Source organism: Aulonocara stuartgranti (genome assembly GCF_965226115.1).
Source record: "Aulonocara stuartgranti genome assembly, chromosome: 7".
In the NCBI taxonomy this organism is placed as follows: Eukaryota; Metazoa; Chordata; class Actinopteri; order Cichliformes; family Cichlidae; genus Aulonocara; species Aulonocara stuartgranti.
Genome location: NC_138945.1, coordinates 24,210,783 through 24,229,484, shown reverse-complemented (window position 1 = coordinate 24,229,484; position 18,702 = coordinate 24,210,783). Strand labels below are relative to the sequence as shown.

The window sequence follows — 18,702 nt, the reverse complement described above, 5'->3', positions numbered from 1 at the left end:
ATATTCTACGTGTACACTGCACCAAATATTAAAAAAAAATTTTAAAAAGAGATGTGTTCCTCTGTACTCGATCAGATATTATTTATGTTATTCATACCATGACTTCCTGTCATAAGGCTTTCTTTTGTTACCCCTAGCAAACCAATGTTTTGAACAGCATGGCTTTGTGATCAAAGCCACAATTAACTGTTCCTGAGAGATGCATAGAATACATATAAGCATAGAAAAAAACATTAGTCTTGGGGTTTATTTGTATGCTACATATGCTGGCTTTATTTTGTGAAATTGCTTTATGTTTAACATTAATATCTGTCATTGCTACATATATAAGTTTAAGTATTTAACATTTTTTCAGATGCAGAGTTAAACTGGAGACAATGAGTCATGTCTCAATCTGGGACTGTGAAAAATGACCTTTGGTTGGGGGTAAATTAAATGGGCTACACAGAGAGATCATTTAATTGTATCTACTCACATTTACTTTATGTCTCCAGCTATTTTCAGTTATGGTGGATCAAACTATAATCATTAAACAAAAGCTATGATTTCAAATAATTGATTAAAAATAACTGGGACACTTAAACACTAGTTTTTCCAGGAAGATCTTTTCTGGTTCTGCATACAAATAAACATTTATTTCCTGTTGCATGCCACTAGTTTCTACCTTGCAGAGGCGACCGTGGCTCAGGGGGTTGGGAATCGCATCTGTAACCGGAAGGTCGCCGGTTCGATCCCTGGGCTCTCTGTCCTGGTCGTTGTGTCCTTGGGCAAGACCCTTTACCCTACTTGCCTACTGGTGTTGGCCAGAGGGGCCGATGGCGAGATATGGCAGCCTCGCTTCTGTCAGTCTGCCCCAGGGCAGCTGTGGCTACAACTGTAGCTGCCTCCACCAGTGTGTGAATGAATAGTGGCATTGTAAAGCGCTTTGGGTGCCTTGAAAAGCGCTATATAAATCCAATCCACTATTATTGTAAATGCATGACCAATCATGTCCCAGTCAGCTTTAACATGAAGCTAATTCCCACTATTAACAGAGCAGTGTTTTAGTGATGTTTTGATTCATATGAATAGTTTTACCCTCCCAAATTAGACATCATCAATTGTGTAAGTCAGGTGATCTAAATGACAAAAATCAATCAATATGCTAACAACTCAAATGTGTATTGTAAAACATTTTACAGTAGTAACAATATACTTTTCCTAAAACAGCTCATACATGCAGCATAGCACTATGTATATATAAACTGCAAAAGACCATAACTCATCTCAAATCTGTGATTCATGTGTCAAAATCAAGATTTTTGCATGAGCGTATAAGTCTGTGCAGCCAAAATAAAAAATTCCTTTGGCACAGTGCAAACCAGGGGGGTGGGAACGGTTAGCTATTTTGTCACAATGACTCTTGAAGTGTGTTACTCATTGTCTAATTTCCTAAGAGTTTTGTTCTGCAACGCTTCACTGACATTGAACTCCTGCTGTGCCACACTATTAATTTTCTGAGTATAACAAACTGACATTTTGTAGTAGTTATGAAATGTTGCATTCAAAAGCAAGGTTGGAAAGGAAAAAAAAAATTAGCTTTCATGTCAAAAAGAACGTTTTCACAGGACTCAATGCAATTCTGTGAATAACTAAGGAGATTTTTATTGCTTCTTTTAGTGCTGCTAATCAAATACAAATACTGTACACTCTATGATCATCAGAAAGTGTGAGCATCTTTATAAAAGAAGAAGTTTGAGCACATTCAGCTGTGTGCTAACCCAAAGCCAAGGAGGAAAGAGATCAACAATGACCTTGGAGAAGCAGGAAGGGTTATTTATTATTATTATTATTATTATTATTATTATTATTATTATTATTAACCTTTATTTAACCGGGGGAAAAAACTCTTGAGACTAAAAATGTCCTGGCCAAGCAGGACAGCAGTGCCATCACAGTTTCCATAAATTAATAGCACATACACAAACAAATCCATACACCAGCTAAGTGTGTATAGATACATGATCCTAAACACACCAACAAATCTAACAAAGAAATCTGAAAAAGAAACAAATCAAGATGTCCCAGACAAGTCCTCAACCTGGCTGAAGTCCTGTGGCACAACCTTAAAGGAGCTGAGCATAAACAGTTGCCAAGAAAATCTTAATGAACTGAAGCAATATTACAGTTTTTTACAGTCGCTAACAAGCGCCTACCCATACTTCAGATACTTTTTCTAAACTCTTAACACAGACCCACACCTACAAAACACAATTGGCCAAATGGATAATATCCTTCCCAAAAATACACTTTGTTAAATATATACTAACTCCTCATTTCAAAATTAGAACACATCTTTCTCTGCACACACTAACTGTACAAAAACACTATAAATCTGACTCAAAATGAAATTAGTCTGTCAAAGAATAACACTTGTTTTCACTTCACAAGGTACATGCAGTCAATCAAAGTACACCAGGTTTCAAAATACTGGCTATTATTGACATTACAAAAACTGCATAGACTTTTATGTTTCAGTTTCACAGGTATTTGCATGCGAAACATGCAATCCACCATATTGACACCAGAAATGTCTTGGTTGGTAACTGTATGTCCACATGTACAGTAATGTTCACATTCAAAAGCATTCCAGTAAAAAGCAAACAAGTTTTTGTTTCTTTACTGTTTACCACAGGAGGTACAGTAGAAACACGGTATGATAGGACAGAGAAAGTTTTACAGTATTGCTTACAGTGAACAAAATATCCATGAAACACACAAGAGCATTCTGAACAAAAAACAACAGCAAAAAGCCAAGATAAAAAAAAGGGGGGGGGGGGGGGGGGGGCTAAAAAAAGGCAAAAAAGTTGCATCTAATCTCTGCGATCTTCAGGGTTAGGCCACATGTTTTCATCAACATCACATCTGATGTTATCCAAGTCGATGCACCTGGGATAAAACCGCCTGGTATGTCGGATCCACCCTTGGCAATCGTCAACTGTGATGTCCCTGGAGCCGGCATCCATGGCTTCAAGGAGGGACATCTGGTCATGTGGCTGATGGTCATAAACCTTCCACCTCCATGCAGAAAAGAACTCCTCTATGGGGTTGAGGAAAGGTGAATAGGGTGGAAGGAAGAGACTCACCAGTCTTGGGTGGACTTCAAACCATGTTGTTATTGCTTGCGAGTGATGGAAAGCCACATTGTCCCAGGTAATTACAAAGGTCCTCATGTTTTCACCCTCCTGACCCTGCTCTGGAACCAGGCGCTGGTGGAGATCATTGAGAAAGGCAAGCAAGCGCTCTGTATTATAGGGTCCAACCTGACATCTGTGAAGGAGTAATCCTGCATTTGCAATTGCTGCACACATGGTAATGTTTGCCCCTCTCTGTCCTGGCACATCAACTGTGGCCCTTTTTCCAATTACATTTCGTCCACGTCGACGCCTTTTGGCCAGATTGAATCCTGCCTCATCGATGTATATGAATTCATGAGGGGCCTGGTTGGCCTCCAATTCCATAACTCTCTGAAACAAAGTTTATGTAAGTCATGTTATTACTGTATACCATACTGTACTGTAACCTAGTATTGTGTAGGTTACCTACTTGCAAAGTGCAAGGCTTATAGAACTGGACATTGGATTGAATATACACTGTACCTGGACATATTGTCATCGTAGCTCCTTGACCCTCTCACTGTTCCTCTCAAAGGGAACAGCGTAGAGCTGCTTCATCCGCACTCTATGTTTGGACAATGTCCGCGAAATGGTTGTGAGGCTGATTCTATCGATATTGTCGAATATCTCATGGTCCGCCACAATTCTGGTTTGTATTTCACGCAGTTTTATTGCATTATTTGCAGTAACCATTTCCACAATGGCAAGCTCCTGATCATTACTGAGGAGCTTTCCTCTTCCCCCAGAGGGTGGAAGACGTTGCATTCTTTAGAAAGACAGACAATTCAACATATGCATTACTGTATGACCATATTGACATGTCAAGTGAGAATAGGAACAATCCATGTAAAATGCAATACTTACCTGTTGGTTTGTTGAAAGGTGCGTATAATGGAGGCAACCGTTGACCGCCTCAAATTGGGCTGCACTCTTTCACCAGCCTCTCTTAGTGAAAGACCATGGTTGATTACATGGTCAATGATAGTGGCACGGATTTCATCACTGATTACTGTTCTTGCAGCCCTTGGAATGCCACCACCACGCATTCTTACACCTCTACCTTGCCCTCTCCTTGGGCCTGCTCTTCTCCCTGGGCCCCTTGCTCTTACTCTTCCTCGACCAGACATTACAGTGTTTGTCTTTTTTTTGTTTCCAAAAACATCACTCCTCAAGGTCTTGCCTTATAAACCCCACTGAGTCTAAGCCAGAATGGAAGAAGCTGTGGTTGGCCCAATTTACCCAACATAAATAAACTGTGTCTCAATTATTCAGTTGTTTGTTTGTTTACAGCTGAGATATATTTTTGATATTGATATTGTTTTTGTACTGATATCATTGCAGGGGCAGAGGTTTTTATACTGTATCTACGGTTTGGAATATTGTTTTTGCTATTGTGGGATGTTGTGTGTTAACATTCGTAGATACTACAAGAACATTCCATAGTTTTGTTGGGAGGTATAACTTGTCTGTTAAGAAAATGTAAGCATTGTGGAAATGTGTTCACTGACTGCATATTGGGTGAACACGACATGAAATGTGTGAATGGTATGGCCACAACAGACCGATCCTGTGCTAATTGTGTTTAGAGTTTTGCAAATGTGACAACTGTTTGGACAAACGCTTGTTAGCGACTGTAAAAAACTGTAAAAATGATGTGGGCCAGAATTCCTCCATAACAGTGTGAAAATTGATACAGTCATACAGAAAACAATCATCTCGAGTTATTAATACTAAAGGTGGTTTTACAATAACAGGCCATACTTAGCTTTTCATAGAAATCCTGGTAAAACCTTTTTACATGGATGGAAACGACAGACACAGTAAGAAAAAGACAGAAATTGTACAGAGCACAGAACAAAATCCTAATGATCTGCAACATGTAAGGCATGGCTGTCGACACAAAGCCTACTGTGTACAATAGTACGTTATAGTAACAACTGGAAATTGAGGGTGATCCTGACGCTTGCCTGGGCAGCAGATTTTCATCCACGATCTTTTCTCCTACATCTTCCTTTATACTGTTGTGCTCTGTTTTTACTTTCCTTTACATTGCTATATCATCACATATCCTTATTCTTATGGGCAGGCTGTTGCCTGCATTAAATATTTATCTTAGCAGCTCCTCCAACACCACAAATTACTGTAACTCTGCTGCGCTCAAGCTCTATAAAAATGCTTTACAGTCTTCATACTCATGACTTCTAATGTGCGTGTTTGGCAGATTTTGACAAATAAACAGGCTATTCTGAATATGATGACTCACACAATGCGATAGTGCTGCATTAATTTGGACGATTAAAGTATTGAACTGATATAAATGTCTGTTTCGCTCACAGAGACATAAGCAGGCTGTAACTCTTCACACTGTAAACAATTGCACTTAGTCATTTGCCTTATTATTTATTATGAGCACATGTTTAGGGGGATTTTACATATTTTGAAAACTTCAGCAGAAATATTCGAAAGCAACTCGATCAAAAGAATATATAGAAACTTGCAGATGATGTTTGAAGCACACAGTGCTGTTAGGCCAGCATTACACTGAACGAGAGAACGATGTGTCCTTTACATTATATGCAAATATAATGGCAGAATAAAGCAGAATGCAGAACCACGTGTTCTTGAAGAGTATTTCTTTGAGTACAATACAATAAAAAACACAACAGCAGTCAGCTATCATCACAACATTAATAGTCTGTAATAGCAGCTACTCAGTGTCAGTCAACATATGCAGCACACAATTATTATGGAATTAGAAGGTGAAGAATACACCTACACAGTCCACTATTGTTCTGAAAGAATATGCATTTTTACAACCCTGGTTTTATACAGCATCAAAGTAATTCTGTGACTGAGCGGGTAAAATTTCACTTTGACAGTTAAAACATTTTGGAGGTTAATAGTGTTTTGTTTCATGAATGAACTGTTGTGGAACGTGCATGTTCAGTACTGAGAAATCTAAAAAGGGGGCCAAGAAACGTGCCAAAGCAGCTGAGAGCAAACATAAAAGAAATGGTCTAACATGAACAGAAAGCTTTTCAAATGTCACGTTCTGTACCTTTAATCTGCAACTGCTGTAACAGCGAGCTTGACCTTTTATGGGTTTCGCTGCCTTGGAAGAAAGGAAAGCCTATTTAATGAATGCTTCGTAGATATTTTAGGCTGAGTAGAAAGTGTTTACATGTAAAATGTTTAACCTTAATGAGATTATGTTTATAATTAAAAAAAAAACACTTTGCAGAAATGAAAGTTCTTAATGATAAGAAAAACAAACAGTAAGACTTTTTCTTGTCATGAATTTTCTTTTTTTTTTTTTTTTTTTTTTTTTTCTTAAATGACATCAGAAACAGCAGTATGCGACATTACGTGATGGCAGAGCTTCAGTTCATCCTTTGTCATTTTTTTTTTTTTTTTTTTTAATAAATAGGACAGGGGGAATGAATGAGAGAGAGAGGGGGAGAGAAAGAAAGAAAACCCAAGGGGAGAAGAGACAGTGAGAAGGGGGGGGAAGAGAGACAAAAAAAAAAAAACTCCTGGGTCACCTGTATGGAGAAAAAACAAACAAACAAACAAACAAAGGAGACAGCAAACAACAAAGAGCAACATAATAATAGAGAAAACAAAGCACCATCACAATAAACTAGCTAGTCATAGATATCAGTATTTACTAAGTAATAAACGATATTGTGCAGCACGCAAGATAGACAGCGCACAGTGTGCTTTGAGGCAGCAGCCAAGAAAGCTTTAGTCCGCGTCTGTGAATACCCATGTGTGCATACCTGTGTGGATCAGCATGCTTGCATTCCAAAGGTTTCTCCATGTAATGATCTGCTAGGGAGTGTGGGGGGGCCACAGCCCCGTCCTCCAGGGTGTGAAGCAGGTATGGAGGAGATCAAAACTCCAGACATCCAGAGGCCCCCAGAACACAAGAGACCATGGAAGACCAACAGAGGGGCAGCCGCGCCACTGTTCCAGTAAGAGCTGAGGAGAGTCCCAGATGAGGGCTCACTCAGCAGCCGCGGAGCAGAAGCCAGGGGGGGTTGCAGTGACGCGCCCGTGAGCTCCGCCGGCCCCCAGCTGCGCCTGAGTGACCGAGCCCTAGGCCGAGAGGCCGGGGGCACCCCACCTCCAAAGGGGCCCGAGCGAGCCCCAGGCCCCAGGCCCCGACAAGCGGCCGCCAAGGAGTGAGCCGGTGTGTACCCGGACGCCCACCCCCAGACACAAAGAACCACCAACACACCGACACCTGAGGGAGTCCGCCACCGGCAGGGGAAGTGGTGGTGGGTGGAGATAGGCCTCCAAACCTTGGAGGGCCTGAGGTGTCCCCAGAGAGGTGGCGTCTGATACCCAACCTGACATATAGACACAGACATACAGGCACACACAGACACAAACATCCATTCCCACCCTCATGCTCTTATATGCACTCACTCCACACTCAACCAACGTGGAGACAGACATAAAGAGACGCTGTACACACAATCACACTCCCCAAGCGTACTCTACAAACCGGGTCTAGGTACCCTTGCCCCTGGAGGGGGGAATTGCACCCAGACCCAGGTGGTGTTACCCTTTTCCCTGCGGTGGGGAGAGGCAGACCACCCCGACTCCGCAGCAGCAGGGAGGCCCCACACCCCAGACCGCAGTCGGACGTCATGAATTTTCATTGAAGCTCTCCTGTTGGCTTCATTCTTGGTATATATTTGTGGCTCATGCTTTATGCTTACAGTTTTTCTCAGTCACTTTGGTGCTTTTCTCAGATCAAAATGAAAATTCTCAAAACTATTAATGCAACCTCCGCAACTTTTAGTCATTTGTGCAATTTCTCCTTCCTCTGAACAAATTGCAAATGCTCTTGGACATGTATCAGGTGCTTTCATACAATTCTCTGCCATCGACAACATTATCATTTGCTTATGTCATGTCAGTCAAAATGAACTATACTTTTGGATGCTAAATAGTAGTTTCCAATAAAACTAATAGTCTTTATTTCATTGCTTGAGTCATTACATATAAAATTGGTGAATTCGTTTTCAAATGCTGTCAAGCAAATGCTATACCTTTTTTTCATTATTTTTTCCTGTCCTTGAAATTGAACAATTTCTCTCATGCCATACTCCCTGAGAATGAGAGGGGTGGATGTCAACTCAACAAGTATTTTGTTGTGTGGGATAATGTCCCTTTTCACTACTCACATCTGGTCAGACAGTGGTTTGCAGCACATGACAGAATACCTGTTGAATATCTCCCTCCCTACTCCCCATTCCTTAATCCGACGGAGGAGTTTTTGTCTGCCTGGAGGTGGAAGGTTTATGACCGGCACTCACATGCACAAATGGCCATGGATGCAGCATGTGACGACATCACAGCAGAGTCATGCAGAGGGTGGATTCACCACTCCAGGAGATACTTTCCTCGCTGCATTGCAAGGGATGATATGCGTTGTGATGTAGATGAGAATATGTGGCCAGACAGACAGGAACGTCTGAATGTGCCAGAATGATTTACGTATGTTCAGTTACAATATGTACTGTTATATTGTTCACATTTGTGCACAGCTCTACCAAAAGGGTGTTTCTCACGTTTTTTCTAAATACGTGACTGTAGAGTATTTTTCTTTTGCACAATGTTGTAGAATTACAAAAATCCTACACAGTAAAAATGTGAAACATACGTATTCAGTGTCTTGTACTCACTTACTTCCATAACTACAGGAATGTCTAACTTTACTGTATATTTTACTGTACATGGCTGTGCAAAAAATGTATAGTGCTCTCTTGAGCATTTTTAGGTAGTGTCACCGAGTTCTGACCTTTTTTTGCATTGGAAGACACTGAGAGACTACTGTACACTGTCCTAATGAAAACATGACAAAGCCATTTGATTATCTTGTTCATCAAGATGGTGTCAAGACTTCTCATTTTGATGACACTGACAGTTTCATTGACATGAATACTTGCTTTTGAGGAATGGATCATCGATTTTGAGCAAGTGACCTGCTTTTGCAGGTTATCCACTAGGTTTTGCAGTTTGCACTAATTGTTTTGAGAACTACACTAACTGCTGTGCAAATGTTAATAGTGATGTGAGAAAAGCACCAAAGCGACTGAGAAAAACTGTAAAATAAAATATTTCTCACATCCATTTTAAATACTGTAAGTTCCACAATGATAAATTAATCCATTCACTGCCGGTCCGTATCTCTGCCCTGCACACTTGGCCCATGTAAATCTGTTCATTGCGTGAGGATCCTATTAAGTTCCACAGTGTTATTCCATTATTGTTATCTACTTCCGACTGTTAACAGCAAAAGCTAGGTGATGATGTGACATGTATTTTTTCCATTTGTACCGTTGCCTTGGCCTTGATAAGAGTGTAAGCATGCCAGTGTCAAAAAAGGGAAGTGGGAGGGTTCAGAGGGCAGCAGGGAACCTGATGGCAGAATTGTCATTAGGACAAGCTGGCGCTCGAGACCAGGAATCTGACACCACCTTCTCACAAATGCTACCACTTGGAGTGGCGTCTCATCCTGAGTGATGGCCTACAAGACTCCAGGCTCTGACACCTCTTTATCACTCTGGTATGGAAGCAGGCAGAGTGAGGCCCGCCAGGCATGTGGCGCTAGAGGGACGGGGATTACGGCTGACTGATGGGGAGTGCGGTGATTACCTGACAATGAAATATGTTGCACAAGCTCAAAAACTGCTCAGTGAACATATTTGTTTTCAGATATTTTATTTATTTTTTCCCAACCGTATTAGCATTTATGTCGAAAGCCAAAAAGCAAGATATGAATGGTTGGTATAAAGCATGATTTCACAGCAGTCGACTGCAAGAGAAATAACATTTTTCAGACAAGAAGCCCCCGAAGAGCTCCAACATACCGTAAAATCCTCTCCTGGTCAAAAGCCATCGAAAATACATTTTCTGCAAGTATGGCAAGCAAATAGGAGAAAAAATGTCAGTCTTTAAATCATCTGGCTGGCTCCAACATGCCACAGGGCAAAGAAGTAAATTATGTCATTTAGAAATTTGTGGCTGAATATCTCAATATAAAGCATTTCAGCAGGATTGCTATTCAAATAACACATAAGGCTTTTCATAATTTAAAAAAATACGCATTACAGTTTATGTAGTGCATAAAATATGTATAAATTATTGAAATAAATATAGATATTGAAGAAAATGTGGAGACTTACAAAGGAAGTTTTTTGTTTAATTTCTCTAAGAATCCCAAAATATTCAGAAGGTTATTGCTGTTGTCTGCATTATTTAGCTTTTTGGCTCACTCCTCATGATGTGGCATGAGACGGGAACAACATTTATACTTTGATTTTCAGATATTTGCTGTCAGACAATCATTTCCTCTCTCTTGTTTTGACTAATAGATGTTTGTGGTTAATGATTTGCAGCATTATATCGAAAGGCTTATAGTCTACATTAATATAAGGATTATTGATTTATCTTTATACAATTGCAAATTTACATCATGTGTTCATTTCTAATTTACAACTAAGTCCTGACCTGTGCTTTTTACACACCAATGCATAAGATCTTAGATAGATAGATAGATAGATAGATAGATAGATAGATAGATAGATAGATAGATAGATAGATAGATAGATAGATAGATAGATAGATAGATAGATAGATAGATAGATAGATAGATAGATAGATAGATAGAGATGTTTCTAAGATGATGACTTTTAGATCCATCACAACACAGTCTTAGTAATAAGTAATACTCTGAGGACTATCTGCAGCCACACTCTGCCACCACCATTCCTTCATACTTGTGGTTGAAAGTAATCGCACCATTATCGTGATAAAGTAGTGAGATTGGCTCCAACTTTGTGGGTACACAGCAGGCACGCGGTGCTCTATCTGGATTCTTTATACTCAGCAGCGTCTGCACTATGGCATGTTTGGTGGGGGAGACCTCAGAAGTCATAGGCGGGTTGCATACGCCATTGCACTTGTACGCTTCGTAGCCCAGAGGTTGGATGATCCATGAATCCCAGCCAATGTCTTTAAAATCCACAAAGAGAGGTGTTCTTTTGCATGACTCGCTCTTAACATTGCGACGGATTCGAGGAGGTGCGTCATAGATAAGGTTGGACCGCGGTCGCATGAGAGACTGCTGGTTTAGCTCGTCCTGTTTAGCATGGCTGTTCTTGTGATTAACATGCTCCCAGAAGGGTTCTTGGCCCCTGCCCATGTTCTCAGGAAGGTCATTCTCGTGGTTAATCATTTGGATGAGCTCTTGTTTGTCCTGTTTGCGGTCTCTGCTCTGATCATCTGAGAACACAATCATTATTGTATTTTGTTTCCCGTCCAAGCTCCTGTCAATGTCCACCAAGGTTTCTGCCTCCTCTGTGGCCTCTTGTGTGGCCCCTTCATCCTCTGACCCCATACATGCAAGATGAACCTCGAGTCTGTGAGTTGCACACCCTGACTTCCGCCAGAGTGTAACCACATGCGTCAGTTCAAATGACACCCAGCTATTATCTTTTGCATGGATATGCTTTGTCACCAGTTCCTCCAGATCCTTCATCTCCAACACCTCCTCTTTACCCCTCCTTCTTCCTTCTTTCCCCACCTCTTTAGTCCAAACAACTCCCTCATGTATTTTGTAAATTGTCACCTTGCAATCAAAGCCAGCAGATGGTCTTTGGGCCTTCCAGACCAAAGTGAAAAGTCGAAGTTCAGCTAATGTTATTCGTTCGTGGTGAGGCAAGGAGATATTAAACAGCAAGGGATATATCCTTATACCCCTGGGTGTTATACCGTAGGGGGATGAATCTGAAATTAAAGGATGAAAAAGCGTGCTTCAAACTTTTTGTATGAATGTGCGTGATCAGACTTAAGGCACTCTCACTCATAAACTGTCAGGATGAAATAAAACAATGATAATTAGCATTTACAGTACATCACTTTCTCCTCCATAAGTCAAACTGTTGAATAATTTAAATTCCTGAACACAACATTAAACGTGACAAGAGTGTGCAGAAAGAAAAAATGTAAGTGGTAATATTTAGAAGCTTGTACCTTCATTATTGAAGCTGCGCACAATGTTGGCTGATGGCACAGCAGTCCGGTCATTAGCAAATCGGTTGTACAGCTCAAGCATGTACTCTGGCGGCTCTTTGTGAGCAGCAATTTGCCGGGTCTGGGGCCTCAGCTTTGTGAGGTTCAGCGTAGACAGAAACTGGTTTAGAAAGTCCCGTGCATCAACCAGTGGATTATCAACCACAACACTACCAAGTGATGCCCTGTGATGGTTCTCAGCGGGGTTGATAGGACTGCTCAAGCTCAGATGAATGATCACCAGAAGCAAGTAGATAAACCCAAGGTTGGAGAAAAGTGAAGTGATCATGGCTGAATGGAGGAAATGCTTAATTCCAAAGAGTAGACATCAGAAAGGAAGATGAGAGCCTTTGGAGAAAACACCTTGTTCCAGAGGTTTCTCTGTTAAAGGCCAACAGGTTGCAGTTGGGGACAAAGGGAAAACAGCTTTGCCCTTGTTGAGCTGGTGGTTAGGTTCTGAGGGCAGGGCTGTGCTGACCAATGTGCTGTGCATGTTTGGAGATCGCTAAAGCATGGGCTGCCCTCTCTCTCTGCACAAGGATCTTATGACATTTAGTCCACTGATATTCTCATTTACATGCAGTGAATTTAGGCCAAAAAAAGTTGTAAAATCAGAGCAGAATGTTCCATTTTGAAATCAAATAATCTTCCGTGTGATTTGGGTGGTTTTGCATATTTTTTAACCACAAATTGAATTTTACATAGCACATAGGCTTTCATATAACTGACGCAACCCATATTTATACTTGATACTTATTATAATCTCATAGATGTCTTGTATTTATTTATTCAAGCTTTACCCCCTGGGTTGCGTGAAACATTTCAATTCGTTGTACATTCTGTACGTATTGCAGAAGTAAGAGAAAAGTGGAATTTGACTTTGACTGCACTTGCAAAACGAATTAAAAATAAAATATACTGGAAATGACTTCAGTTTTTGCCTTTGAGAGTTTTTATCCCCACTTCCTGCCTGATGTTGAGACTGATCTCAACATGACTGTGACCCACTAAATGCAGGTAATAGATTACAAATTGACTGATGTATTGACAGTTATTTTTATTGTGTCTTCCTACTGTTATTTTATCTGTGCTGTGATTTTGTTCTTGAAGTCCTTGTAAGGTGTCCTTGAGTGTGGTGAAAGGCACCTATATATAAATTCTATTATTGTTATTAATATTAAATAAAAAGTATCAGCATTTTATGGTTTGCAATCTTCACAAAATGTCTCAATTTTGATTTGCCCTTTTAAATAAGATTAAACATTTTTACAAGGGTGATGAAATCATAATCCTTTTTGTGCATGGTTTTATTTGATTTTTGTATCCACAGCGGAGTAGTTTTGTGAATTAGCCCTGCTCCGGAACACATGTGAAAAAATTCAAAATACTGTTTGTATGTAGGCTGGTTTATGAGATATTTTAAAGACTAATGTCTATATTATATATTACTTTCATCTGTTACCTGTCTAATACAGCTATTAATGGGCTTGTTTAAATAATCTTTGATGTCTTTGACACTATCTTTGAAACTATAGGCACTCTTTTTTTGCTTAAATTATTCTCCTAGCTTTCCTCAAGGAAAACCAAAGCCAAATGTCATTCCCATCATATGTAATGATATCTTGAGGCAGATTATAAGCGTCGCCTGGAGTGCTGCTGTGTTCAAAGTTCTGTAGAAAAGAGTGTCGCAAAATTGCAAACTGAGTGCAAAGCAGACAATGAGCATTCAGTTTCGGCATGCTTGGTAAACAAATTAGTGTCATAGTGTGAATGCTTTCAGAAAGACGGCTTCAATAATCACTGTTTAAGCATTCGGGAAAAAAATCCGTCTGACTAGTGGGAGGTGTTTAATCTAACAGGTGCACACTGATAAAACCGAACACAGCATAAACTTCAGTCTGGAAAATAAAAAGAAAAGCAGAAATGAGAAATTATGCACATAATTTATTTTCATTTTCATTCAACATCGCAATGCAAAAAGGAACACTGCTAAGCAGAGTTGTATTGAATGTAGGATCGCTTACTGGTCTTTGCTAATACACATAAATAACTTTTAATTAATAACATGAGTATTACAATAAACATTACAATATAAATGCCTAAATTTAGAATATTAACAGTCCTTTGTTACACATGTACAATCCCATTTTTCCTCTCATGAAACAAATGGAATAGAGACACAGAGATTGGCAAATAGCCATACAGTTTACTCAGATTAATCGAGAAAAACAAAATTCCAAGTATATTTTTGATGGTTAGGTCAGTGATAGCCTTAATCCTCCTACATGTCTCAAACACTTAACAAAAATAGTTCGGAAATGAACTTAGATCAGAATCTATTGTAACCCCAAAACCTACTGATGTGAACAACATCAAATCCACATTATTTTAGAATTGAATAGCTTGAGAAACAAGAAGTATACTGTAGCTAAGGAGTAAAATACAAATTGCACATGTCATATTCTTTGGAGTTATGATTCACCGCAGTTTGCATATTTGGGCTATTTCATATGTCATACTTAATCCCTCGTAAATTTCAGGAATCCAGTACACCTATAGCATCCCAAAAAGCCATAAAATCTATCAGCAAATAAACAAGGATACATGTAGGCGTTTGGCACATCTTATTATTATTATGTAAACAAAGGAAATCATTTTTAAGTGGATCTGTTTGTTTCTCTGTACAAGAATGTTCAGGTGGCACGAGTCCAGGTATCCTCAGTGGAAAATGTCTCTGCAGGATTTGACTGGTTTGATTGGCCGTGCTGTTACGTTTACACCCAGGAGTCCAGTGGTGGAGGTTTGTTATCCATGAGGCCCACAGCAGGCCTGCCAGCTCTGATGAAGTGCTTTCTTTCACTTATCGCCTAGGCCGATTTGCATGAGAAAAACAAGCCACAAGAAAGAAATCCTTCAAAACAAAATTCTGTAACCAAGTTTCAATCTGCTAATCCTACATGCTGTAGCAGTTACTCTGTTAAATTACAGTAAAATGGCAGATATATTTGTCAGTTTTCAGCTGCAACCGTTTGTTTTGTTTTTTTCAGTGCACTGACTGCATAAAGCACCGTTCACACAAGTAGCCCAGCCCACAGCCCAGAAGGCTTCCAGGCATCACATGACAGAAAGTGCACACGAGAATGCAAATGTCTGGTGCTGAGATCTCAAACATTAGCACGTCTTTAACCTGTCAGCTACCTAATAATAAAAAATAATGTGATATTGGAGTGTGCCAATGTGCAATTACTGCAGACATATTTTATATTGTCACGTGGTCAGCCTCCTGAATGGTCTATGCAAACGGCCGATTGAGCACAAACAGCATTTCAAGGAGTATGAATGTCCATGAAGCTGTGTGTTACATGTGAGAAAGGACAACTATATAAACTATCCTGATGAGATTCTTCCTAAAATGTCCAAAGTGCATTTGTGAAAGTTTCTTACTGTAAAAGAAAAATGACTGCACTGTGCTCTGTTGAATACAAGATTTACTGTAAGGTGCTGTAAACTGGTTGGTTGTCATATATTGTTCCTACTGTAATCTCCATAAACAGTTTATCACAATAAAACTGACTGTGTGCACCTGACTCGAGTAACCTGAATTTATTTTCGTGTCTTTTTTCAAACTATGATGATATATCCTTCTCTTTTTCGCTTTATTAAACATTTCATCAGCTACCCTGAGAATGAGAGCAGGGCTCAAAGACATAACATTCGCATAACTGATTTAATAACTGATTAGTAACTACAGGACTCACATAGTTCTCAAAAAATGGAAAAACCGAACCTGCATCCAGAGCAAGGTTTTAATAATGCTTTTTTCTTTAAAGCATCAGAAAAGCATTAAATGAAAGCATTAAAATGAGTAGAACTTAAACATTTAGGCTTTGTGCACTGTTATCCTGTAAAGATGCACAGCCCAGTATCATTTAAAGCTCTTCTTCGGATGTTAGCTGCCTTTTGTTCTGTTCTCTGTCCGATAGATCAAACTTCAATAACGTTGATGTCGGGGCTCTGGGGTGGCCAATCCACGACTGATAGGGTGTCATTGTTGTTGTTTTTCTATGCACGTATGTGTTTTTACTGCGTTGCGAGTGTGTTGGCTAGATGAAACCGAAATTTCCAATTCAGAGTTGAGACTCCATAACTTCTGTTTCCACTGACTTTCAGGCAACTGTTTCTGTTTCCCCAACTACTTTTCTGTAGTTGGGAAATACTTCATTGTTTCCCTTCCTTAAGAAAAGCATCCTGACAGTTATCCTTCCATAGAGACCATTTCTGATGAAGGGCCAAATAAAAACCTTGTGAAAATGGTCAGGTACAAGGACTGGACTAGAAACGAGTGAGAAAGCAGCCAATGTCCAAAGAAAAACTATGAAGGCCCTTCGGAAAGCCCAGAGAACTATTGCTCAAGACCCCTGTGGCTCTTTGGAAGCAAAATATAATGAAATTAACAGGTTACTCAAGACTTCTGCACAATACTACATCTATTTAGCACCAGAAGGGTCCAAGCAAAGTCAGTGTTAAATGTTAAAAAGCCGGATTACCTGAAGAGTGTCTCTTTCCACAACAATGGGCGCCTTTCCATCTCCAATTCTATCATTTGGCTCCAAGCTTGAATAAACATCTGCAAGAGAAAAATCCTATTATATCAATAGTATCATTTCTTGAAACTGATACTGATCAGCTTCGTTTTGCATCTCCAGTGACAGCTGTAATCATTATGGTGCTGTGAGCATTACAATAACACCATCTATCCATTTTATTCCACTCCAGGGTCACTGAGGGGCTCGAGCCTCTCCCAGTAGTAACAAGGACAAGGCTATTACACAAACACTAGAATTTAACCTCACCTTAGACATTTTGGGGGCCACTAAAGTGAAGATAATTGCACACTTAGACATGATGATGTGATAATAAGAGTTTATGAGTAGCCTAAAAATCTATAACCATTAATCAGACACGTTTTCAGTCAGTGTGTGGCAGTCTTAATCTAAAAAATCCCATCTTAAATGCATAAATCTTCACTCAACAGGATTTTTTTACTAATAAGCAATTAAGATAAACTATATTCATGTCAATTTCTATGCATGTTATTCATTTATTTAGTATGTGTTTGGGGGGGGGGGGGGGCACATACACGCTAAAAGGTGTGTAACTTTTACCTTACAAATTTGCTTTGTGCCATTTAAAACCAAAAAGCTCAGAGAAAAACATTTAAATGCAATCATTCACTGAGAAGATTGCCCAAAATCCTCCACCCTTCACCAACCCCTAAAGGATATTTAAGTGGTGTTTATGTTTTGCAAAACAGCCCTGAGAGAGAAGAGAGTAAACCTGTTTAAGGGGAAGCTAGAGGTCGCTCTTGACGTGGGAAAGTGGGTGTCCTTCTGAAATCAAATGTGACTGGTGATGCATGAGCCTGTCCTGCCTCCAGGAGAGACTGTTCAGGCTAATAAGCCGAGTCTGTGCACTGATAACCTTGGCGGCACATCACTGGTTTGGGGGCAGTGTTTAAGAAGAATGTAGTCCAGGACTGCGAATGTTATGTCTTTGTCCGTGACATGAGAAGAACCTCAGTGTGTTTGACAGCTTTTTTACTCCCAGAGCTAGAGGACACTTTTCTCATTTAGATGATGATTTAATAAAAATTCACTGAAGGAATGCACGCTGCAATTTTCTGACCTTGAGTTTTGTCCATGAGAGGCAAAGTGATGTCATCACTTCCTTGCTTTCCGCTCTTGGGTTTTTTTGGCACTCCGGTAGTTGTGGGCTTTGAAAGACGACAAACGTAACATTACTGGATGACAGATGGTTTGCTTTTTGTGATGTTCTAATTTTATAAAGTGGCACGACACTGAAATCCTCTGCTAAGTGGCTTAAAGCTTACTATAAACACTGCTTTTCTGCATATAAATCAAGGCCAAAAATACACTCTCAACCTTTCTTTCTTTACTTTTTTTCCACACAGATCTTCTTGTTTCTTCCTTATAACTATTTGGCAGCATGCATTGCCATGTGTAAAAAGGTCTGAATGATCATGCTTGTGTTAAAATCAATCTTTTCTTGAAGTTTTAAATTGGCACAAAATCAACACAGATACCTTAAAGTGGCTCTTGTTCCAGCCGGCTTTGTTCAGAGTGTTTCTCAAGTCCTTGTAGGCCCATATTGTCTGAAGCACATGGGAGGCTGCCTTTGTCTCCCGCGCTGATTGGCTGACAACGGATCATATTAGATATTGTATAAAATAAGCAGAGGAAATCTCTAAGACAGTAACGTCTCAATGATTAAACTCTAAATGCACTGGAACACGGCGAGACGATGCACTGAGGCAGAAGTCTAAGAAGATATTACGGCCAATAAAACTACGATGATACTATCTTTTTTCTGTTTTATCTATAAAAATGTTAGTTGATCAGCCTTTTTTTATTATTTAAGCTTATATATTTAAAAATGTGTA

The 18,702-nt window shown here is 39.7% G+C and overlaps 2 protein-coding genes across 4 annotated transcripts in view; both read right to left on the bottom strand.

Annotated features, from left to right (window-relative positions):
- Positions 1-10,908: 10,908 nt before the first annotated feature.
- LOC309711773 (bone morphogenetic protein 10-like) lies at positions 10,909-12,531 on the bottom strand (the record flags this gene model as incomplete). Its single annotated transcript, XM_082542230.1, has 2 exons — positions 10,909-11,957; positions 12,204-12,531. The coding sequence occupies 2 exons, from the start codon at positions 12,529-12,531 to the stop codon at positions 10,909-10,911; spliced, it is 1,377 nt and encodes a 458-aa protein (XP_082398356.1).
- A 1,655-nt stretch (positions 12,532-14,186) lies between these two features.
- Positions 14,187-18,702, bottom strand: part of arvcfa (ARVCF delta catenin family member a) — a 29,755-nt gene continuing 25,239 nt past the window's right edge. For all 3 annotated transcript variants that reach the window (XM_082538757.1, XM_082538756.1, XM_082538758.1), the window contains 4 exons: positions 18,346-18,457; positions 17,928-18,015; positions 16,790-16,869; positions 14,187-15,109 (listed from right to left, as the gene is read on the bottom strand). In XM_082538757.1, the coding sequence (XP_082394883.1) occupies positions 15,017-15,109; positions 16,790-16,869; positions 17,928-18,015; positions 18,346-18,457 (373 nt within the window). In that variant the 3' untranslated portion in view covers positions 14,187-15,016. The remainder of the gene's footprint in view (positions 15,110-16,789; positions 16,870-17,927; positions 18,016-18,345; positions 18,458-18,702) is intronic.